Genomic DNA, 25,275 nt, shown 5'->3' on the forward strand with positions numbered 1-25,275 from the left:
ATGATAAATTTAAACATTATGTAAATCATTTTTCTAACAGTGATATAAGTTATTCACACTACTTTTTAGAGTGAAAAATTAGATTGAGGCATGTTTGGATATATGTGAAAATCATTACATATACATTCACTTCAATATTCTTTATTACTTGCTTCCAAGTTTATGTTGCACCCCGTCCAAGATGCCTTACAGTACATGAAGCAGAGGAAGAAAAGGTTATTTTTAAAATAATCAACTCAAAATCTTACAATAAAACATTTGATTTAAAAGGTAACTTTTTGAGTCGTTGAAAAAGAATTCACAACTTCACATATTTAAGTAAATAAAACAAACAGTAACCTTTAGTTTTAAAATTAGATTTATAAATCATTTAATAATCGTTTGCAAATCATTTTTCAATCAGACTAATGGAGACCACTCTCGCAGGTAAACACCTCAAATCTTGAATTTCAGATATTAACCAAATTCAAGCTTTATAAAATTTAACTCGCCTCCACTACAAATTACAGACTTTGTAAATAATCCATAATGCAGTCAAGTAGTAGAATTAAAATTGGTAATCATTTCCAAACAAGTTTAATGTTTAAACGAATGGGAGAGAGAGAGAGAGAGAGAACAAGAATCTGATACCCAACTTGATAAAATCTATAATTATTGCTTTTGGTCTTGCTCTTCCATATTTTAATAACCCAAAACTAGGTAATTTTAATCTTCCAAAGCACCATAAATGATAACTTAATTGTACCCGTCACTTATTCCATTTTAACTCACTAGCCGAAAAACCATCCAACCTAATCAATTCTTCACAAATAAAAATGCGTTTCCGTAGCTGTCTACAATGGCTTAGCATAACGACGATAGCAGATTTGAGGTATTGGTAATTTTGTATTTCTAGCTTTCCAATGAACATTGCAAAATGAAAATCATTTCATGTTAGAAACGATTATAACTATAATTAGGATTGACTGTGTATATATACAAAATCCAAAAAATGTTATTCCATCCCTCCTGAAGCCATCACTGGTACTTTTCTCTACATATCACCACCACAAGCTTCCACCAGCCACTCAAACCTCGCTATCCTCAATGCCCTGTAAATACAGACTCTGATTTACCTGGTCTGCATGCACACGAGCAGATACCAGAACTGGGGTGTACAAAAAGTGACGACAAAAAATGACTGAAGGGCATGGGGGAGAAAAAAATGATGTTACAATGTCAAAATTTGTACTCTTGGATATGTACACTGACTCTGAAATGAATCTGGGGTATTAGCCATTAAGCCTCGCTAAAAATTGACTCAGATTGTACTCCTCTGTATATTGTGATTGATCCCACAGCTCCTCCAACCCGCCAAGTATCGATTTCAATCTCTTCCCACTGCCTACTAATTTAGCGTCTCCATCAGAATTGTTCTCTGAACTCTTTACAGCATTAGCACCCTATAAATGATCAAGTCCAAAGCATCAGAAAAGAAAAATAAAATAAGGTAAATTACTATTCACCCAAATAACAAAAAAATCATGTTATTTGGTATATTAGGGAGTTCTCTCAAATTACAATGGTTCAAACCTCACAAGAATGTTGCATACAAATTCCAACACCCTAGCCAGAGACAAAAGCCCCCGTCCATAAAATAAAGTGACGCTAACCTTCTAGCAACATAAAATTGCAAGGAAATACATATATCACAGAAAAACACAATAAAAACACATAATAGTGCTCAATCTTCATTTCACCAAATAACTGACCCAGTCATACTCATTCAAAATCTACTATTCTGCATTTAGAGTACTAAACTAGCTAAAAACAAGTAGTCATACCTTTTTGGAGGTTTCTGCTGATGCAAATAAATCAAGCAACTGATCTGTATTCATTGTTTTCATACTAGCATTTTCAGCATTAATAACAGCATTAGCCACGGACACTTTGAATCTTTGTAGACTCATAACTTTCTCTTCCAAAGTACCACGCATTATTAGCCGATGGACATTAACTACTTTTTTCTGACCTAACCTGTGTGCTCTATCCATAGCCTGTAGGTTATTAATATAACCAGTAACATTACAAAAACAAATATTAGAAATTTCATCCTATCAAAAGCAAGATTACAAAAGCTCCATGCTGTTGGGCATTAAATATAGAAAGGCACGCAAGAAGACAGTATAAACCCATACCACTAACAGCTGTTAGCTTGAGCTTTTCATAAGTTACTACAAGGTTGTGAAAAAATAAACCATTTTCTTTTTCAGAGATTCTATAGAAATAGAAAACATCTGGCATGTGGCGGCCATAATTGTGAAAATCCTTTTATTTATAAAAGTAATTTTTAGGTTTTCAAGTATATTATTAATATAAAATATATTTTTCTCTCAGAAACCATACATGAACAAGATTTTAACTTTTTTTTCATTAACAAGGAATTAATATATTTTTCTTAAAAAATAGTATCCTATCTAACCCCGTACTATCTCTCATCAATCACAAGTGATTATGTTCAAAAGCTATTATTGCTATTTGCTTCCAGAACAAATTTGCAATTGGATTACTTTTGGACCCTGCTCTTTTTGACAAAAGTTGGCTAAAAACAACTTCAAATATCATTTTTCAATTAAAAAAAAATATTTTTTCACAATCTAATCTTAAACAAGCCTCTAAAGCTAGACACAGGTGACATTGTCACTATCTAGTACGTACAATTAGAGTTGAACCTGAAAAACCTGATTAAAAATCTGTTGAAAGAAATCCAATCCTACAGCTAATATAAATTCTATGCTGACAATTAGAACTGTCTTGATCTGAAAAGAAAACCCAAATAAATCACCAAATGGATCATGATTACCTGATGGTCACGCATTGGATTCCAGTCATGCTCCACAAAAACAAGGGTATCTGCAGATGTCAGGTTCAAACCAAGCCCACCGACTGCAGATGGAGAATTTCATATAATTTCCAAATATTAAGCTACAACTACAAGAAAAATTGATTGTTAGATCGATTAAGGTGTGCCAAAAAACTTTACCATGCGTTGTAAGCAGTAAAACATCAATCGTAGGGTCTGAATTGAAAGCTTTGACAATTTCAAATCGCTTTTCCGATGCAACTGATCCATCCAACCGCAAATATGTGACACTGACACAAGAAATACGCAAGATGAAAACTCTGAATAAAATACACCCATCTAAAAGAATCTTATTTCCATGCATAAACAAGCAGCAACTGTTCAATAACCAAAAAAATCATTCAATGCAATCAAACAAGAATGGGAATCCAACCATAAATTTATTAGGTGGATGATTAGGTCCAGGAACTAACCTTTTCATGTGTGTCTGAAACAAATCTCTTTCAATTATATCCAGGAAAGCCTGCAAATAAACAGTCAGTAAATCATTTATTAATCTTTACAAAAAAGGTAGCTCCAACTAAACCGTAACCATCACCTTATGTTGAGCAAATATCAAGACCCTATGCTGCCCAACGTTAACTGCACCCTCAGAACCGGAATTATCAACTCCAATTCCACATTCTTCTAGAATCTCATGAAGAGCAACTAATTTTGGGGAGTGATGGAGTTTGTGAAGTTCTGAAACAATATCAGAGCCAGCAGGAAACAGTTCTAAGAGGATGGGAGAAAGTGAATCTGGAATCTTCTCACCAGTGACAAGCAATGGATGACTACAGAGTTTTAGCAAATATTGGAGTGCCTGGAACATGGAATGTATTTCTGGGTGTTAAAAAATAGAAGGGACAGTAATTAACTAATAATTGAAGAAATACAATTGCCTGGAAGACATGTGAAGACGCTTTAGTAGAAGTGCCACTTCCTTCTGGTGCAGCAGACTCATTCGTTGTTACAATAGATGACATTTCTTGTTTTACACGAGAACCAGAAAACTGCTCGTAAAGTTTATATTGTACAGGGCTCAAATCACAGTATCTGTCTTGAATTATTTTCTCTGGCAGATCAGACAAGACTTCATCCTTTGTTCTACGAAGGAGGAAAGGCATTACCTAGAAGACAAAAGTACATCCAATTAGAACGCAAGAAAAAACAATTGAAGTTTAATAATGATAGAAGAGAAAATCACCTGCTTATGCAATGCCTCCATAGCCAGTACTCCTGCTTCAGCATCCTTAGCAGAGCATTTTGGATCTCTTGCAGCTAAAAGTGGTTTTCCATATGCAGCTTGGAACTGTTAAAGCCACATTAAATATTGTGAAAACAATTAAAAAACTCAAATGCATTGGTGCTTGGTAGAGAAAGTACTAACATTAAGAAAAAAAAATAGGAGCTAGATGGCTACAATATGCTAAAGAAACTCAACTAAATATGATAAACGGACACAATATCACGAGGGAAATTTACAAATTTGAATGAACATTGTTTTATAGTACATTGGTTACATGGCTCTTTGGTGAGGGGAAGGAGTGTTACTGTGTGAGATAAACAAAAACCAAAAAGGACAAAGCCAATGTCAAGTACCAAATCAATGCAAATGATTAAACGGCTAAGTAGAGAGGCCCAAGAATGGTGATATTCTATCCATAAAACCCCCATAGATACTTTAGGGATTCAGGTATGAACACTGAAGAGGCCCACTACCGCATCATGCTTTCATTTAATTATAAATAATTGGGAAGGCAAGCATCTTCGGAATTAGGGATCCCTCAAGGGAAGTCATGTCTCAGGAAATGTGCACAATATTATACAAGAAATTGGTATGTTGGATATGACCAATTGATACTTGTACATCCAGATTCTACTATGCCAAAAGAATCCTATTCTAAACCAGGGAGATATTGAAGGTTGGTTAGGAAGCTAAATTACTTATCTAGAACAACACCAGACATTTATTTTGCTAAGCATGGTTAGTAAACTTCTTCATTCCCCATGTGATAGTCATTAGGATACTCAGGTTAGACTTTGAGATATATTAAGGGATCCCCCTTATTTTGTTAAGCATGGTTAGTAAACTTCTTCATTCCCCGTGTGATAGACATTAGGATACTCAGGTTAGACTTTTGAGATATATTAAGTGATATAAGAGGACTATTTATTGTAATTACTCCTTTTTAAGTTGTAGATATTTAGGGAAATAAGGTTGAATATCCCTAACTAAGGGAAACCTATGTACAATATTATGAGAGCAGAGAAAGCATCTCCCAAGCTAGTTTCTCACCCAAATTTTGTGCTTCCATTTGGATTTTAATCTGATTCAAGTATGATGAAAAAAAAAGACTTATTCATAACATATTTAGTAATACTAGATTTCATTAAAAGCATGAATGACATTGTGTGGTCAATGACATTCCAGCTAGGCTTCGGTTGAGGACATGTAATGACATGTTCACTTCTATCACATAGCAATTAATAGACGATGGAATAAAATATGTTGTCTCCAAAGGCAGTGCCCCCAAAAAAATTAAACCCAGATGAGGGTTTGAAACAGTAAACTAAGCTGGGAAATATTTTTTAAGTTCAACTTGAGCTAATCTAAACAAGCTCTTAAAAAGTGATCTTTAAGTCTAACTCAATCCTACAAAACCAGTTTGCATAATTTAACAATATTAACTGATATGGAATTTTCAATCCTCATACTGAGAACTAGACATCCTGAGTAAGCAACTAGATATTTGTATGTGGATTGATAGTGGGATATAGGCCTAACAAACCTCGCTAAGATAGATCTTAACCCCACCTTAGAAAGATGAGCTTGAACCTAACTCAATCTTACAAAATCGACTTGTAAGGTGAGGTTTTATTAGTTTATATATTATATAATTTAGTCATATATCTAATCAATGTGAAATCTTCAATACATGCATTTAAATAATGTCAAGGGATATAATTCATTTGGTCAATGATAGGGATTTGGTATTATGAGATGTCTAAGTCCCAAGTCAACTAATATAGAAAGTTTGGTGAAGCATTTAAGCATTTGATCATTGCCCTTAATGGCTATAGCTTTTGAGGGTGGGTTCCCGACGTGCTTGGGTATTTATCAATTAGTATTGGAACTCCTTGTATATCAGAAAGGGCTCCGATAGGTAATTTTGACCAACAAGGAAGTTTGTGATGCGTCACTCAGTAAAGCATCATAGGATGAAAGCAGCCAAAACATTGGCTCTTAAGGGTGGTGCTATAATAGAGACTCACGTAATTAGTGAATGCCTATGTCCCACATAAAGTAGTATGTGATGCTCAGCACGTAGTATTTAAGTGTTTAGTTTCTCCCCCTTAAAAGTTGGCCTTTTTGAAAGTGGGCTCACCAAATGCTTAGATGCTTATCAGTCAACTATATCAACTTGTATAAGAACTGCACATGATTCTGACCTGCACATGAATTATCATGACAAGCAGCTAAAAGCTTCAGACCCTAGCATATCAAATGTACCATGTTTCCAAAACTATAACAAAAAAACAATCAAGGGTCACAGTTGTAATATTGTAACAACATGAATTATAATGACAAGCAAAAAAACAATAGACCCTAACATACCAAATATATCATGTTCTCCAATTATAACATAACCAAGCATGTGTTGCAGTATATTATTGTAACAACATAAAATATAATAACAATTAGCAAAAAAGGTACCTGTCTCTCGGTTCCGAGAAAGCCTGGCATCAGAAAATCGAAGAGGGACCACAAGTCCATTATGTTATTCTGCAAGAATGGGTAACATTTGTCAGATTAGTAGTTACAGAATGTAACTTAAATGAGATGTAAACTCACCACAAACCTGTATAGGTGTCCCACTCAAAATCAAGCGGTGTTGGGCTTTCAACTGTTTTACAGCAAGTGTAACTTTAGACTTGGCATTTTTTATTATATGCCCTTCATCTAAAATGCAGTAATTCCAGAGTAGCTGTCCCAGAAAATCAACATCTTTACGAACAACATCATATGATGTTATAATGACATTATGCTTACAGAACTGATCTCGAAGAAGCATTCGTTCCTGAGCAGAACCAACATATTGAAGACTAGATATAACAGAAACATCAATATACTTCTCTATCTCAAAGGCCCAGTGCCCAACAAGAGTTGATGGGCAGATAATTAAAGATGCCAGAAGATCCTCATTCCCGATTGTATTACGATGCTCAGCTATATCAGAGGCCACAATTGCTGATGCTTGAAGTGTCTTTCCAAGTCCCATGTCATCACATAAAATTCCATGAAGCTTGAAACGTTTCAGAAAAGCTAACCAATTTATGCCTTCCTGCTGATACCTGAAAACACAAGAACAACGGTAATAATAAAATATAAAAGGTAAATGCAAAATTAATAGATCACAAATTTTAAAATATAAAAGGTATAGAGAAAAAAGTAACTAATATAATTATACTTGAAACGTTTCGAATGAACAAAGTAACTAGAGAAAAAATAAATTAGGAGAGTGCATGGGGTCTCGGATGACAACACTTCCAAATTGTCATCTTTGCTAGACTTCAAACAGAATTTCTTTTTTTATGCATAACAGCAGGCGTTATGCAAAAAATTAACACTCAACTTCACTATCAAACCATACTTTCCAAATTAGAATATTCAACTACCGTCCCCTCTCCAAAGAAATATTAGCCAAGTGAGTCCAGTTTACCTCCTCAATGTTACTTTCAATTCAGTGCACAACTTGTAATCTTCAATATGAGAGTTGTCAAGCAGTTGCTCTAAAAACTGCAAATCTTCTGCATTTCTAGATACACCTTCCCCTAGTCCAATTGGTTGAGGAAGGCCTCGAGCCAAAGGAAGTAAAGGAACAAGAGCAGCAAAACTATGAGTCACACTCTGTCTGACAGACTGATCACAATCACTCATACACCTCAGAAGTGGAACCACCAATAGAGGAGCATAAGGGACCAACTCTACACCCAACCCCTGAACTAGAAAACTAATCAACATGCCTGCTCCTTGTCGAGCATAAACAGATGATGAATCTTCCAACATTGGGATAGCATTTTCAACCACAGCTCCCATAACTTTCACAGTCATTGACTGTGCCAGAGAAGTGATGCAGCGTGAAGCAGCTAATCTAACAGCAACATGAGAATGCTGAACACATTTGAAGATGCATGGGAGCAGCGTCAAAAGTTTTGGCTTCAACTCCTCATTTAACACGGGAGCAACAGAGCGCACCACCTACAAGAAAACCATGCCATATATTAAGCAGAATACTATATGCAATCACTAAAAACGGGTTACAAATGAATAAAGATAAAGAGGAAGAATTATTGAACTAGTAAACAATCAATGCAAAAAATGTATTATGACTCCAACAAACAGGCAATATTTCTACTTGAAGCCATTGAACTGCATTGCAACATAAAACACAACGATACATAATTAGAGAGAGATAACATTTTCTAAGAATGTTTAAATACATGTAACCAAAAAAATTACTAGAACTTTTTCTGCACCTTGTCATATAGGTAGTAATGCCAACAAAAGGAAGAAAGGTTCTTTACAACAAATATTTCCGAGGAATTTTACCTTGGCAAATTTTTTTAATAGATTTATAATCAACAGAGTACTTATTTTAGTTAGTCAACCTCTTTAGGAACCCAAAATAATGTTCAAAAACTTCAATTCAGCAAACAACGTAAGCTAGATATAATTCAAGAGTTCATTAAGGCAAGGGTGTAATCATAGTCATGGTTCTTAGAAATTTCAATACCAAAACCGCTTTCCACACGCAGCAATAAAAAAATAAATATATTCAGCTAACAGAAAAGTGTTCTTCTGCATGTGTGTTAGGAATCTAGGTAAGAATCCTAACTTTCTAACTCACTCACACACCTCAGTAAAACTCACAACAAGAAATGGTAATGAATTGAACTGATTTCACATCAAAGAATCAAGAATAAAACTAGGAAAATCTAGGAGCTTAACCTCCTCCACCAGGTCTGAACCGGTCTACAAACTCAAAGGTAAAAACTGTCTACTTGTAACTACAAAAGAGGTCCTTTTTATAAACCTTTTCCCGCCCCCTTAACTGCTCAACAGTGAAGTACTCATCTTTATTTCTCTACTATCTTTCTCCTTTCATAAACCCTCCAGGTCCTAACATTACTCCCCCCTGAAGATCAACCTTGTCCCCAGGGTTGAACTCTGGAAAATGCTTTGGCATTGTTATCTAGTCTTCCCAAGTTGCACTATCCTCCCCTCCTGCTTGCCATTCAACTAGAACCTACTCCCGCCTGTCCTCCCCTTGCTGTTGGATCCTTCTATCCAATACCTTGGTTGGCCAGCAAGATGGCCCCTCCATCTGCAAATCTGTTGGCCGAAAAAACCGATAGCTCCCTTCGTTGTGGCTCTGCTTCGACCTCCTCCTCTTCATCTTCTGCTAATAACACTACCCGTAAACTCTTCTCAGGGCATTGGTGCCCAGGGCTGAAGGCCTCCCCACATCTAAAACACCTCCCTTCTTCCCTTTGTTACAGAAATTCTGGGTAGGGAAGGTTTCGCGAGTTCCTTCCTCTACTATCACTTCCCATTGGGCTTCCTCCTCTCGCCGAACTACTCCCTGCCGCGCTGTCTCGTCTCACTGATCCGACGCTCTCGGTTGCGGCATTTCTCCCTGGGTTACTCCTTGCCGGTTTGGTTCTCACTACCCCCGCTCCTCCTCCCGTCATTCGACCCCATGATTGGAAATTCTTGGGCGTTGTCCACCCACTCAGACCTAACCCACGTAAAGCCTCCTCGACATCCCGTGCATTCCTCATTGCCGCCATCAGATTTCGCGGATCGTGTGGCCGAATTTGACACCGCAGTTCCTCTCTTAGGCCCGCTAGAAAATATCCCAATAGCTGGTCATCCGAAAACGCCTTCGTCTGTCCGACCAGCGCTTCGAAATCCCGCACATACTCCTCCACGGTGCCTGCTTGTCTTATCGCCGCCATCCTCTCAAAAATCCCCCCTTGATTACGACTCAAACCTGATCAACAAAGCCTCCTTGAGCCCCTCCCACGAGCGGTTGCTCGCTTTCTCTTCCCAGAACTTAAACCAGTAGCCGGCGCTCCCTTCCATGCTAAGATACGCCAGTTCGACCTTCTCCGCCTCTGCTACTTTCTGAATTTCAAAGAACTTTTCTGCCCGATTAATCCAATTCAGAGGGTCCGGTCCTTCAAAGGTGGGTAACTCCACCTTTCGCCGCCAATTGAGTTGCCCCTCCGCTTGTTCCCCATCTCTCTCTCTCTCCACCTTGTCCCTCCGTTGGCCATTGACCGACCCCTGGCTCCCGTCGGAGTTATCTTCTGTCTGTTTGGTTCGCGCGCCCATGATCCTCATCAGTTCTTGGATGTCTTTGCTCATCGCAATAGAATCTTGACGATTCGCTGCTGATTCCGCCTTCAAACCATCCACGGTCATTTCAATATGCTCCAATCGTCCTTCCACCCCGTTCATTCTTCCTTCAATTCGGTTCTCCAGAGCATGTAACTTCCCGTCCATCTTGTTCTCCCCCGATTTGAATCCGGCAGGTCGGACCACTTTGTTAGGAAACTAGGTAAGAATCTTAACTTTCTAACTCACTCACACACCTCAGTAAAACTCACAACAAGAAATGGTAATGAATTGAACTGTATTCACATCAAAGAATCAAGAATAAAACTAGGAAAATCTAGGAGCTTAACCTCTTCCACCAGGTCTGAACCGGTCTACAAACTCAAAGGTAAAAACTGTCTACTTGTAACTGCAAAAGAGATCCTTTTTATAGACCTTTTCCCGGCCCCTTAACTGCTCAACAGTTAAGTACTCATATTTATTTCTCTACTATCTTTTTCCTTTCATAAACCCTCCGGGTCCTAACAATGTGCTTATAGAAAATGCACATTTGGAGCCCCCCTAGATCTCAACTAGTATATTTGCACGTCTATCACCATAATGCTCTGGTTCACTGGTGTTTACATAATCATGGGCACCACCAAAATTTTGTAACATGCTTTCATATTCTACATAATTGCAGGCATAAAGAAAATTCATGACATAAAAAGTACAGGGGAGAGATTAATTCAGTCTCAAGAAATGACTTTTGTAAATCATTTTGTTAAGAAAGGACAAGCTGTATCGGCTGTCAGTGAAATAATGTTGAGAATTAACTATTTCCATCTGCAGTCAGAAAAGTAGTCCTGTAAATCTTTATAAAAGACGTTTTTTAGGCAGTCTGAAAAGTCTAACAGATACAGGTTCCCATAGTCTAAACTTGTCCTGACATCTTTCGTGTATACACTTTTTGCTAATACACACACACACACACACATATACATATATGCATATTCCTGATGATGGAAATCACCCACTCAAGCATCTTCAACAACTATAAATCTGTAAGTCTTTTATTTAAAGCCTACAGATGGGGCAATATTATGAAAAATAAGAAAATCCATTGCATTTGTGTCTTATCTTCAACTGTTCAATCCTACATTACAAGAAAAAATTAAAACAGTATCCAAATGCTGAGAGAAAGACATTCTTTTGACAATTTAATCCCATTTTCTGATACTGCAGTCCAACTAATTCATTCGCAGCCAGTGATGCAAAATTTTACATTTGATGAACCAAAAACACGGATAAAATTTTAAATGCCAACCTGGATATTGTTAATCAAGGTCTGAGGATCACTAACAGACTCAATAGACACAGTAACTTGCTTTTCCTTGGTGTCCTCTATAGGTTTAAGAACTTCAGTAAGGCAATCCCACAGCTTAGGAAGCTTATCAAATAATGACGCACCAAACTTTTCACATAGAAGCCTCAATGATAGCTCAGATCCTCGTCTACTTAAAAATCCCTCCACCTTGGAACGATCTTCACCAGCTAGCACATGGACCTTTGACTTCTGTTTGCTAACAGGAGTTCTAAAAGACAGAAGACCCTGATCATCAATACTCTCAATGGTACAAAGGGATTTGGCTTGAGGGGTCTCAGAGGGATCCATGCAAGTTAAACTACATATATTCTTAATTAATTTATCATTGGGGCAAGGTTTACGCGCAACACAGTGATACATTAGCTCAGCAAGGGCCTCAGCAGACTTCATTTGGAGTATTTCCTCCTGAAAGTTATGTCATTTTATCAAATATCAATAAATTAAACATGTAAACAAGCAAAAGATAAACAGAAAAGGCTAAACCAACACCTGCTCTCGTCTGATAGAAGCCATCAAAGGTAAAATGATTGGTGTAAGTCGTGTAGGAAATTCAGACATCCAGACAACGGCAGCTGCAACTGCAGATGTGACTGTAACATGCAAGTTGCTCTGCAAATCATCAGATGAACCATAAATAAGGAAGTCAAAATCATTGACGACAACTTAAAACACATGAAATACCAATCATGTAATACGAACCACTTAAAGAAAGTTCAAAGTAATAAATTTTTAAGTATACCTGAACGCATTTTAAATATCCAGAAGTTGTCAAGAGTCTCTGTTTGGAGGATTCAATATCATCCATGATGTTCTTTGCCAAGAACTCATTTGCAGAACTATCATTACACAAAGCTGGAATTTTTGAAGCAAAACCAATAGCGTCATCCACACTCAAGCGGTCCAACTCAATTTGTGTTGTTGTCAATAACTCATCAAACATACCAGAAGACTTGACTACATTTAGTAATTGACCAGCCTCACTGCGCATCTTTGCATAAGTTCTGGAAAGCTCAGCATAAGGAAGAAGTGAATCTTTTGTTGGGAATGCTGGGTCAGAACATGCTAATAAGTCCAGCAACCAACCTTTGACGGCACCAGGGATACCATCAAGGTTTTTGGACGAATTCTTGAGCTTAATTTCCTTGAACCAAGAAATAAGTACCATAGATGCAACCTAAATACAATAGGAAAAATTAATGGCAGGTAGGGAAGGCTGAAGTTTGCTTAGCTGTATATTTCTGTACACAAATACCTACCTGGCGTTGGACACCAGAGAAAGAGGTTAGAGAGCTCCATAGTGGATCAATCACATATTTTAAAGAACCCACTGGCAGCTTAGAAGCAAAATATCCCAAAGCAGTTGCTGTAACTACTCGGGTATGAGTAACAGATGTGTCCACATCAGCACCGACAACTATCTTAACAGAATTCATAGGAACATCTCCATTTCTATCTTGTGGAATAGATCCTTTAATAGAATCAAGACTAAATTCCATACCAAATTCATTTTCAATTTTTGCAGCTCTCATTTTAGCAGCTGCTCTAATTTGACTTTTTCGTGGAAAAGCAACAGGCCAGTACATCTTTGAGGCATCTAATGCTGATCCAAATGGTGTAGATGCAAGTTCAATCCAAGAAGCCCCGTAAAAACTTGCAGCAATCTCCAAGTCCTCCATAGAACACTACGATTAATAAGGCAGACATCTAGTTGGATTAGAAAGTAGAGATATCAATTCAATACAGGTATGTAAAATTTAAACAACCACGACCTAAGGTGGAAAACTAAGGAGTTACTTTTTAGGGCGTAGACAAAGGAAGAGGTGAGCAGAAAATTCTACAGAAAAATGGACCACTGTGAACATTTATAACACCACAACGATGATTGACTAGATACATAAAGCAGTGGAAAGATTTACATGAAACAAAGCAAACTTTCAACATAAAATACTTTGATGAAAAAATATAAGACAATAAACAACCAAAGTTACAGTTATCTATTCAAACTTAAATTAAATGTTCTTTAAATAAAAAATTCTAAAAAAACACTTATTTATCCAGACAGAATGTGCTTATTAAAAAAACAGAAAAATTTATATTTTTAAAATAAGCAGATTAATCGCATTTAAAAATTGAAATCTGTTTATTTTATTAAAAGACACTTAAAAAAATAAGCAGAAATAAACCAGGCCATTATCAGACACATAGAGATGGATTGTAGTCTAATCCAAGAAATATCATGTAAAGGTGCATTTTTAGTGGCTTTATCAACTTAAATGACCAGGCAGCTAGCACATGTATTTACAAAGCCTCCTAGAGGTCCAGGATTAGCTACAGTTCTAAGAAACATGGTAAGGTGATTTATTATATGCTCCAGCTTGAAAGAGATTGTTGCAATAGTAGCTCAAAAGTATAACATGACTACGTTGCTAGGATAACAGAATAACATATATAGCATATAACAACTGGTTACGATAAGAATTATCACTTCTATAACCCCCTGTTCGGTATAGTAGAGGGAAAAAGAGATGGAGGGAAAAAACTAGTTTTCCTTGGTTGGTTGAAGAAGAAACGAAAATATATAAATAAAATAATAGTGAAACCCAATGTAATATTTCTCACAAATTTTATTCATCTTTCTGCCTCTATCCTTACCTCCAATGAAATTACATAACTTTTAAAATCCTCTCTTTATTTCTCATCTATTTATACAATACCAAACAACTAAATATAATTCAATCTTATTCCTTAATTATCCTCTATTTACAACTTATTTCTTTATTTCTATCATCTCAATTCCTGCCCTCAAAACCAAACAGTGCCTAAGAGAGGAAAAAAATAAATGATCATGATGTGCACGCATGTAATTTTACTACTTATTTTAACATAGTACTGTACATGATTTCTGAAACTATATAAACTAATTTCATTTAACAGTCAACATATAGTCCTGAAAATACGTTTGTTTCTCCGTCACAAAAACTGACAGAATGTAAAACCAGATGAAATAAACCTTCTTTAGGCCTTATATACCTGAACAAGGAGACTCCAAACTCTCTCAGAACATTGCAAAATATCTTCATTTGTTTCCAATAGCAGATTCTGAAATACGATTCTAAGGGTATCTCCAAATATAGAAGAGGGCCAGAATGAAGCACCAGACAACTCAGACATGCTTCTTTTATATCCAGCTTCAAGTAGCCTCTCCTGAAGATAGAAAAATCATGGCAAGACATCAACACGTGTACCACCTCTTGTCAGAAAGAAACCATTTAATAAATACATTTGATAAGATGAAATTAAATTTTTTTTCACAAAAAATCAAGAAAGAAAATATATACCAAAGTCCTTATTGCAGAATAGCGAACAGATGTAATACTATGCCTCATAAAGGGCCACAAACGTTGTGCCAATGTTGAAAGCACATAAGGATTTTCTTCTCCATCACAATCACCACCACCACCTCCATTTTCCATTTCCTTGTCTCCCAATCTCAAAACTTCATACATATTTGGCGCCATATCTTCTTGAGAATAGATTTCTGCCAGTAGATTCATTACACTGCAAACAGAAAATTAACATATTATTAATACTAATATAACATTGTAAAACAATTGTCTGGCCTCTCTACAATGTAAACCATAGTGTAAAACCTAGAATTAGAGGTAAGCTTCTGTTTGAAATTATAAAAACCATTTATTCTCTGCATAGTCTCTGAACTAAAATAAATGATGAACATTTATTCATGCGACTACTCTGATTCAGCTACTTCAAAGAATTAATTAGAAAAAACACGGCATAAATGCATCACATTTACTTGCAAACAAATTTAAGCCATTAGTTTACCAAACGACAATTGAAAAAAGGTTTAAATATGTTTTAAACCCATGCAAACTATCATTACCTTTTGTTCAAGGAATATTATTTTAAGAAGGTAATTACATATAACTTTTATTCCATAGTTATACATCTGCTATTGTATACCTTAAGAAAGATTATTGTCAAAAACATATTCAATTGAGTAATGATATAAAAATAAGAGTACTGATTAATTTTTAATTCTTAATAATCAGTAATTCCAAAAATATAAAACATATTTAATAATTTTCCTATTTCTGTCTATGGAGATAAAATACTATCTGGGATACATTAAAAAATAAACCATATTACAGTCATTGAAAATACAAAAATATACCTGCTGGTGGACGGACTTAAATCATCCAAATCAAGCAATATATCCCATAAAAGCATCACAATTGAATGCAATGTTTGATCCTGCAAGGAAACAATTGCAGATGCAGCAGGTATTAAAGCATCAGCAGCAACTGCCCGGACATCATCATCTGGGTCCTCCAAACCAGATTTACAGGCAGGAAGAACTCCTCCGAGCAAATCAGACAGCATTTCCTAGAATCAGTAGAAGACGCATCAAGGCAAAACAAAAGCCAGAAGGAACAAAGCAAAACCTCTCTCAGATTTTAAGAAATAAAAAACAAAGCAGCGCATCAATTAAGAAAAGACTACTAGGTTTTCATAAATGGAACAACACGCTACACCAATTATGTTCAGTCTCAATGCCTACAACTGTCATCAACCGTTGAATTAAGAAAAACACCAAAATAAGAATCAGATGGGCTCTGGTCTGAAGTTTTTCTAGCAGTGTAGTGTGAAGTTTGTTTATCAAATTGAAAATGAACACGGCAAAATCTTATCAGCCTGCTATCAGTCCTACACTTGATATAGATATTTTTTCTTTAGAGTCAAATGGTGTAGGCTTTCCACTCCGGTACTAACTACTACTGAAGTTGATGAGGGTCTTCACAGAGACAGTGGCAGGAAGAGCCTAGATGGTCTTCACAAGAAACAAACTTTTATACTCGGAAAAGAGGCAGTAGAAAAATTTAAACAACATAGTTATATGCACAGTATTTTATAAATAATTACTGCACAAAATCTAATAGACTGCACATGATAAAATATGACACAACAGTGCCAATATAGAGAGAGAGACAGAGAGTATCAAATATAAATGGCAGAAAATAGGCAGAAAACAGATATGCAACTGCCAATATAGAGAGAGACAACAGTGCCAATATAGAGAGAGACAGAGAGTATCAAATATAAATGGCAGAAAATGGGCAGGAAACAGATATGACACAACAGTGCCAATATAGAGAGAGACAGAGTATCAAATATAAATGGCAGAAAATAGGCAGAAAACAGATATGCACCTGCCGCACAGCAACCAAATATTTTATACCAAGAAGACTGCCATGACGAATCTCCCATTCTGGCCTACACTGAACAAAAGGCAACAACAGAAGCATAAAGATTAAAAACAAATCTAAGAGAACACAAACCAAAACCCATCAAAAGAAGAAATTGCTTCAAGGGGAGGAAAAGCACAGAGATGATTTGAAAAGCAAAATGCATCTTTAAGCATTGTAAATTACATTATTAACTGGAAGTAATTTTCAGCATTAAACAATGTTTACCTGCATTCTCAACAATATGTTCAATGTTTCATTTACTAGTGCGGGATGCATATACTTAAATGCAGCACCTAAAGCCTGTGCACAGGTTTCACGCACTGGAGCAACAACCTGATCAGATACATAATCTCCAAAGCTGAAATAAAATAACAAAAAATGAATAAAGAAACTTGCAGAATAAGTGACAGATTTGAGGTATCTATTTAACAAAAGAGCCATCAATAGCACATGGAACTACAGTACTTTGGAATCAGTTACATAAACCGAAGTTCAGCAGGATCTAGTTCATGCCTTAAAAGAAATAAAAGAAAAAAAATATCATACCGATCAAGTGACAACACGCACAAAAAGCGTATCACACAATCTTGAAGAAATTCACAGTTTTGAAGCCAGGAACTTCTAGCCACTTTAACAGAGTTCATCAGCTCACAGTTCTGAGGAAGATTTCTCAGCGCAATAAGATTTCCGGAGGGCATCTGATTGTCATCAAGATGACCTTTCTGTTCTGTTATACTGGCAGACTCTTTGCATGCATCACGTGAGCCATCAGAGTGAGACTCCAGATCCATGTCATTGGAATTACCATTAAATTGCCCATTCTCGTAATCCAAAGTTAAATTGCATCCATGGGTTTCAGAAGTAATATTGTTGCAAGTCATCACACTATCCATAAAGGTTGGTGATGACACATCTTCAAGTTTTGGCCTCTTCAAGTTTGAATCGAACTCATCAGCTGAAACTTGCATATTTAAATCAATTTCCCTCTCTCTCTTCAATGTGGTTGGTATACTTTTGTCTTCTAATTCAATAAACAAGGTTCCACCCAAGTGTGAGTCAGGTTTAAATACGCCAGCAGAAGCACCTTGATGTGCTAAAATCTCTCTCAGTGCCATCACACTACCATGTCGTACCTCCCAAACTGCCAACAGCATTTGATAAATGAGCATTCAAAGAAAATAAATAAACAAATGTGAAAATACAGCAGAAGATAAATATCAACATTCTTTTTTCAAATAGTACAGAAAGTGACAAAGGGCGAAATGTTTACCAGGATCAAACATATCTATAATAAGTTGCTCAACAAAAGTGTGGAAAGGCCATTGCCCTTCCCCATCATGCTCAAAGCCATCGTCGTCATGATTAACATCCATGAATGCCTGTACAAATGATGTATTAAAATAATTCCAAATCATACTTTGTCATACGAGATCAAAAAATAATCTACTAGTTTATCAACGATTCAGAGATTAGGATAGCATTTTCCAAGACACCAACAGACCAAAGCTTGTTATCCTGTTTAGGTGTAAAAGGTTGTATCATACAACAATGACAATAGGATGGCACCCCAAATAGCAATAACAACAACCAATAAAAGTTTAATAATTATAATAGTTATTAAAAATTATTTGCTGCCACCAATGACTATAGGAGTGCAATGAAATCAGAGGGATGCCCTAGAGGCCAAAAATTATCATTTAACTGACGAGAAAAACAGAACACTACCTTACTGTAATTCAGTGAATCGGGACATGTGCCTTTTGGAGTCAAACTTTGAGCACCTGATGCCTCTGTACCTCCATCTTCACACCAGCTTTTTGTCTGGTCCTTTGAGTTTATTTTTGCTTTACGCTTTAAAAGATTCAATTCTCTTGCACTTGGCCACTTCGATTTGACACTAGGAACCATGTTTGCAACCATTTTCTGGATGTTATGTGCAGAACAAGAAGTAAAAACTCTACGATCAATCCCATTCAGATGTGGGTCTGATTTGGACACCATAAGATCTTCGTCTCTTATTACATCACTGATATCCATAAATTGTTCACAGACATCCAAACCTACATTAATCGAGAGGAGCTTCAAGAATCAGGAGCACATAAGAATCAGGAGCACATAAACTTAGGGTGCATTAGTATAAATTTGGCATGGGGAAGGTCAGAATTCAATGATATAGTTTTCTTTGAGTGTGATTTGAATAAGCTACTCTATTTAGCTTCTATATAACGACCTTCAATTGCTTTTTTATATGCTTAAGCTTTATATGAACATAATCAACAAATAAGTAAGCATGTTTTAAATTAAAAAAAGCACTTGAACAAATAGACTCCTAAGCGAATGGAAAGTAAATCAATGCCTTGTTTCAACTCCTTTAGATGGGAAAAGTAAAAGGAGCATCAAAGCATTGAAAATATATGGCAGGTACTCCTTTAGTAAACCTCATAATACAATTGTCACCAAATCAACTTCTCAACATTTGTCCATTTACATCAACTAGCGCAGATAGTGAGTTAGCATATGCCATACAAATTTAGCAATCAACAACTTATTTATTAGTCATCCTTTCAATAGCACTTCCTGGCCAATGGCACACTACACCATTAGGCATTCTTACTAACCTAAACGACGTCGAAGATTTTGCTTCTGTCGAACCAATCGCTCCTTTGGGTTCTTTATACTATCATTTCCAATATCATATTCCTGAAATGGAACAAGACAAATATTTATGCAATAGCTGCACATGCAATCAAGACAATAGAAAACCTCAAAAGGAATTGAAAATAAAACATAAAAGAACATTTATAGGCTGCCTCTATGAGAACGTGATGGCAATTAAAAACTTCTTTTATAATTTCATAACAAATGTAGTATCTTGAAACATCTAATTCCAATATAATGTAATCACATTACAATATTCACTAAAAATATTTATGAAAACCATTGGAAGGAAGGATGCAATTCTTTGGTATTTTGCAAAAATAAGCTGTAGTTTGGTGCTTGATCTTTTTTGCTGAAAATTTAGATCACAATCAAGTCTAGTATCAATTATTAGAGGGAAGAAACAGATTTAGATTTATAAAAGTTGTACAAAGTAGAGAAGTACTTTTTCACATTCCTTCTAGTGTCCTTACTCCTAGACCATTTACATTTCTTCTGTCTGCAATTAATATGGTATTTTTAAATCCTAACATATCGACAACAAGTGATAAAAATTTGTGTGAGAGGGAGAGTATATTGATCTACCTGGCCCCCTGATGCAAGTAAGGCACCAAATTCAAGCACCTTGTTCATATCAAAGCTGCCATCAAGGGATAGCGTTAATATCATCCAAATAAAATGTATTCATCATAATAGAAGCAGGGAAAAACTATTTTTCAATCCATATCAAGTCTTAACTTTTCAGTTCATGGTACTCCCTAGATGCATTTTAATTTGGAAAAGATTTTTGTAGTTTGGTACACAGGTTTGGGTAAGAACTTTGGCCTAAAACTCAGTCATTGTACAGTTTAAGTGCAATTCTTTGGTCCAACACACTGAAGTACAAAGCCAAAAGTTCTAAAGATGTCTTTTAGCCCTTGAACCTTTTTCATATAATTTTGCTTATTCCTCTCTTCAGTATTCAGCCCACAGCTGTTTCAAGATATTTCTAGTTTTTATAAGCAAAGAATTGGGCAGCCTGGCGAGCACTGCCTGTTTTTTGTTTTTTATTATTTTTCTCTTTGATGTTGAAGGATTACTCCCCTTACCTGTACTTCTTTATTTTCTCAAATAGAAATATTTTTATGCAACAAAAGAAAACTGTCAAAGAATCATTCTTTTTACAACCTTCTGAATGCACTTCCTGTAATTTTTGATTGTAAATATGGCCATGCACACAGATCCTCAATGCTACAAGATATCCCATTCTCACTCATTTGTGATAAAACAGAAGCAAAAAGTTCAGTCAAACTTATGTGCTTAACATTCTCAGCAATTGATCCAATTGCATGAGCAGCCGCAACTCGTGTATCCCAATTTTTACTGCGGAGATATTGAGAAACCTAAGCATCACATGAAAAAAGGGTGTTAATGCCCATTATTGTTATCAACATTAAATAAAAGAAACAACCATAAGTATTTAATGATTATCTTGTACAGCTTTCAAAACACGCTGAAACCAAATTAAATCAAGTTATTAGATGTTGTTTCAGCATTAACCTACTCGTATTACAAAAGCAGGCAATCATATAACCTTGTGATGAAATTTTATTTTAAATAAAATTATTAAAAAAAGAAGCAGCAAGCAAACATTAAGAACTTCAATCTCGTTTACTTCACGAAAGAGGCTAAAAAGCATGTCAAAAAACTATTCAAAAAGCTTGAACCATCAAAAGCAGGTCAAGAAATGGTTTCATATCTCAATATTTAAACATAGAGTCATCCACCAACAAAATGTTTTTGATAGCAGAGAAACAGAGATGAAAAGGTACAAGTACATTACTAATGAAGACAGTATAATGAAACATATTACAGAAAAATAGTATGAATAGAATTTTAGCAAAACTGATACCTTCTTGAGAAGACTGGTCAAGTCTTGAGGGTGTGATTTTGCAATGTCCCCTATCTGACGAGCAGCGGTCAACCTTGTAGCTTGGGTTGACCCAGCTTTAAAAGTTTGGTTAAAGAAAATTCAGGAAAAAACTAAATAAAGGGTTAAGTAAATGTAAAAATAAGGAAATTGTGAAGGATACTATCCAGGAGAGTAAGCAAACGCTGGAGCCTAGATGACTGCTGGGCCATGGCAAATCATTCCAAATGCTTATTTGCTCCCTTGGCCTATAATCTACAGTACCAACCAAAAAATATGCTATCGAATAAAAGCATGGATAGAACCTTTTTGCAACAATGCATCAAAGTACTTTCTAACTTTCAGCAATCTGCATCCACATATAAGTTACCATTAAATATGAATATTATAAAAGGCACAAATAACTTTGGTAACATCAAGCCACACTCTGTAGTAATTCCTAGGAATAGACAACACTTAACATCATGTAAAAGCCAATATTTTATTTGCAATTTTCCAAATAACTACAGACTCTACCTGATAGTAATATTTGATAGGAATAATACAAAATAACTTGTTGGAAATATGGATAATTCACAAAACAATATAGTAGAGCCTCTTGGTTAACATTGAGTGACTCTGTTTACATCCATATGCAAACAGAGGGAGATTATAATACGACCCAGGATTGTTACAATGTAGAAACCATGCAACAACCAGACCGTGGATAGAGTCATCCTTGATGCATGTCCATACCTTTGGGTTCTGCAGCAGCAATTTCAGTCGGGCATTAGTGCTTTCAACAGAATCCCACAAAGCACCGTTAAGGATTTGACTTTAGCAAGTATACAGACACAATATTGAGTCAAAATGTTCAGTTTTATGGTGCACATGGACATAAAGTACTGCCCATATCTTCGAAGGCGTACCTTGGCTGCTTAATTTGTAATGAGGGTAGGATATGGTTTGTGACATCGCTTCGGTGCTCTCTTCATGGTTGTTTTCGGGGTAATCTGACATAAAAGTATAAATGATCTAAATTACTTCATTAGAACTTCTAACTTCTGTGACTTACTATATGCTTCTAATTTTAAACTGCGCTAGTATACGCTACCCTCCCCACCGTCCTTTATGTTAGTCTTTGCTACCCCACCGTCCTTTATGTTAGTCTTTGCTAATAAAAAGGAAATTCTTCTTTAATAAAATAGAGGTGACAGTAATAGCAGTAACGTAATAATAACACATGAGCAAATGCCCAACTTGCAGCCAGATTAGTTTTTGTTGCGGCCCTTAATCTTCTACCTTTATACGCATTTCATCCACCGTAAAATGGATTGGTTTTTTCTCTCTGGCATTATAAGGTGGTCTCGACTAAACGGTCATTACGTGCAAAAAGAAGAGAGCTAGTTCGGCGAGCAAATGCGAGTAAAAATGGATTGCGGAAGACGTGAGAGTGTAAATAATGAAAGAAAAATCGAAACAAAACAAGCAAATCGTGAGTTTCGATTCGTTGATAAAGCACCATTGTATTATGCAGTGTTAAAAGATTCAACAACCCTGAATGTGGGATTCGAATGCCAGATAATTGAGAAAATAACAGTGAAAACCTATTTTCTGATTCGGTACCAAAATGCAGACAGCAAGCAATAATAGATCACGGGTGCGGCGGACACGAAATTGAACAAGATGAAGGAAGAGGGAAGGAGAGATAGAGAATGAGAACGAACCAGAGGCTACGGTCTCAGTGATCGTCGGTGGATTCCGGCGCCGGAGCAGAGAAAACCGCCGGTGAACAGAAGGCGGCAGAGTGTGCGAGTCGAGATAGAGAGTCCGTCAATAGCTAGGGATTAGTCGAGAGAGGACGAGAGAAAGTGTGTTATGAACCACTTTCACATTTTCCCTTTTTTATTTTTATTTGTGCAGTTCCTAGTTTTTTATTTTTATTTTTGACAAATAAAATAAATAAAAGATGTCTGGTCTCATTTTTTGCACATAGTTCCCTGTCGTCGATTTGTGACCCAGATTTGCTATCAACCAGACCAGTAATCGGTTAACCATTAAAATTATATATATATATATATATATATATATATATATATATATATAATTTTACAAATAAGATTATTTCTTTTTTGCAACTGTAAAACAGATTAATTTTCAACTATGTTTTAATAGACTTAATTACACTTTTTCTCGATTAATTAATTTAAAATATTAAAAAAAAAACTTATAATCCTTGTTTGGAACAATTAAGTTATCTTGTTTTAAAAATGATGTAATTAGATTTTTTCTGTTAAAACATCAGTAACATACATATCAGTTTTTATTTTATTTTTTATTGATATTGTTTTATTATTATGTCAGTAACCATGTTTTATATTTAATTTAGTTTTATATTTAAAATTTTAACTTAATTTAATTTTAATTTTGATTTATATTTAATTTAGTCTTATATATAAAATTTTAACTTAATTCTGTTTAAAAGTAAAGAGTGTTATCTTCTTAAAAAGTGTTATTAAATTAATAAGTAAGTTTAATTCCAACTTTTATATATATATATATATATATATATATATATATATATAAGTTACAATTAAGTTTAATTTATTAATTTCATCTCATTTTAGATACAAACAATGTTCTTTAATTTAAAAAAAAATCAAAATTTTATATATGAAAACTAAATAAAATATAGATATGACAGTAACACCTCCCTTGTAATATTATATATAAGATTATTATCACATGCACACGACAATAACTTTGATATATGATAATTTTAAAACACGTGTATAAATATATTAATACAACGAAATTTCTATAATTTGTTAATTTTTTAAAATTGAAGAACCAATCAAACAAAAAATAAGAATTACCTTTTTTCTTTTTTCATTTTCAACCAAATTAAAGAACAAAAAAGTGCAATTAAGTCTTATAATTAATACTTTACATAATAAATATTTATATTGTGAGATAAAATTTTGTTAAAAAGTACTTTTAATGATGGAACTTTCAAGAAAAGATAAAGAAATATAATAATAATAACAGACTTCCATATAAAATAATGACCTAATTAGTATGTTCGTTGTTTTATTTTAATATAATTATTTATTGCGTAAAATCTAACTACTTTTTTTTGTTATTTTGAAATATCAGGATGAAACGTGTGAAAAAGCATGAAATAATTGTATAATTATTTATTTTATATATATATATAAACAAATTATAATGCATTATGATATGATTTTTTAAAATGAATAAAGTATTGTACATCTATATAATCTATAAATAAAAATTTTAGACAATTTTGAAAAAAAAAATATTTTACAAAATGCGAAATACTTTTTGAAAAAATAAAGCTTTTTCATGAATATGCAAAAATACTGTTCATTATAATTAACTTTTTAATTTAATTATTTTAATTAATTCTTCGTTAAATTGTATTGACTATTTGTTTTACCCTATATTTGTTGTCTAAAAGCATGTCAAGTTTTAATTAATTTGATTTTTTTAATATTATTGCGGGTGATTCAATTACACAATTTGTTTTTAGTATATCTTTTATTGAAAACGTATTATAAACTTCTTACTATTGTGTATCGTTCAGTGGTTTCATAATCTTCGAATATTAACCATGGACATATTATCATTATCCATTTTGTTCTTGATATAAATTTCTGAAGACGTCTTACTTGTTTTGATAGTTTCCAAAATTATTTCTTCTATTTCTGTTTTGCATAGGTTTGTAACCTAAAAACATGTCAAGTTCATGTACTTTTGTTTAGTTTTATTCAAACATATATCTTTCAA

At 34.9% G+C, this 25,275-nt stretch overlaps 1 protein-coding gene across 8 annotated transcripts; it reads right to left on the reverse strand.

Moving 5' to 3' along the window:
- Window positions 1–917: 917 nt before the first annotated feature.
- On the reverse strand, window positions 918–23,365 carry LOC108340242 (TATA-binding protein-associated factor BTAF1). 8 transcript variants are annotated; one of them, XM_052877366.1, is made up of 30 exons: window positions 23,193–23,360; window positions 21,650–21,835; window positions 21,469–21,563; window positions 20,745–20,959; window positions 20,163–20,217; window positions 19,538–19,619; window positions 18,645–18,979; window positions 18,190–18,298; window positions 17,466–18,060; window positions 17,145–17,277; window positions 16,881–16,949; window positions 15,845–16,056; window positions 14,991–15,210; window positions 14,683–14,856; window positions 12,909–13,334; window positions 12,595–12,826; window positions 12,392–12,504; window positions 12,142–12,261; window positions 11,593–12,057; window positions 7,606–8,144; window positions 6,745–7,237; window positions 6,600–6,668; window positions 4,089–4,193; window positions 3,784–4,011; window positions 3,441–3,704; window positions 3,316–3,365; window positions 3,023–3,132; window positions 2,843–2,925; window positions 1,824–2,036; window positions 918–1,442 (listed from the first exon to the last, which is right to left on the reverse strand). In XM_052877366.1, the coding sequence occupies exons 2-30, from the start codon at window positions 21,696–21,698 to the stop codon at window positions 1,272–1,274; spliced, it is 6,024 nt and encodes a 2,007-aa protein (XP_052733326.1). In that variant the 5' UTR covers window positions 21,699–21,835; window positions 23,193–23,360; the 3' UTR covers window positions 918–1,271. The 8 variants fall into 8 exon arrangements, with proteins under 8 accessions (XP_052733326.1, XP_052733323.1, XP_052733325.1 ...); XM_052877363.1 differs by adding an exon at window positions 22,395–22,478 and having other exon boundaries at window positions 12,392–12,826; XM_052877365.1 differs by having other exon boundaries at window positions 12,392–12,826; window positions 21,650–21,741.
- Between the last annotated feature and the right edge of the window lie 1,910 nt (window positions 23,366–25,275).

This window comes from Vigna angularis, chromosome 5, assembly GCF_016808095.1.
Source record: "Vigna angularis cultivar LongXiaoDou No.4 chromosome 5, ASM1680809v1, whole genome shotgun sequence".
Lineage (NCBI taxonomy): Eukaryota > Viridiplantae > Streptophyta > Magnoliopsida > Fabales > Fabaceae > Vigna > Vigna angularis.

Excerpts from the sequence above, each read along its gene's own strand:
- LOC108340242 (XM_052877365.1), bottom strand. The coding sequence starts at position 21,698 with ATGGCCCAGCAGTCATCTAGGCTCCAGCGTTTGCTTACTCTCCTGGAT. Across the intron at positions 6,669-6,744 it reads TGAGTGGGACACCTATACAG|AATAACATAATGGACTTGTG; the intron begins GTTTGTGGTGAG and ends CCATTCTTGCAG. Across the intron at positions 2,037-2,842 it reads ATCCAATGCGTGACCATCAG|GCTATGGATAGAGCACACAG; the intron begins GTAATCATGATC and ends AATAACCTACAG.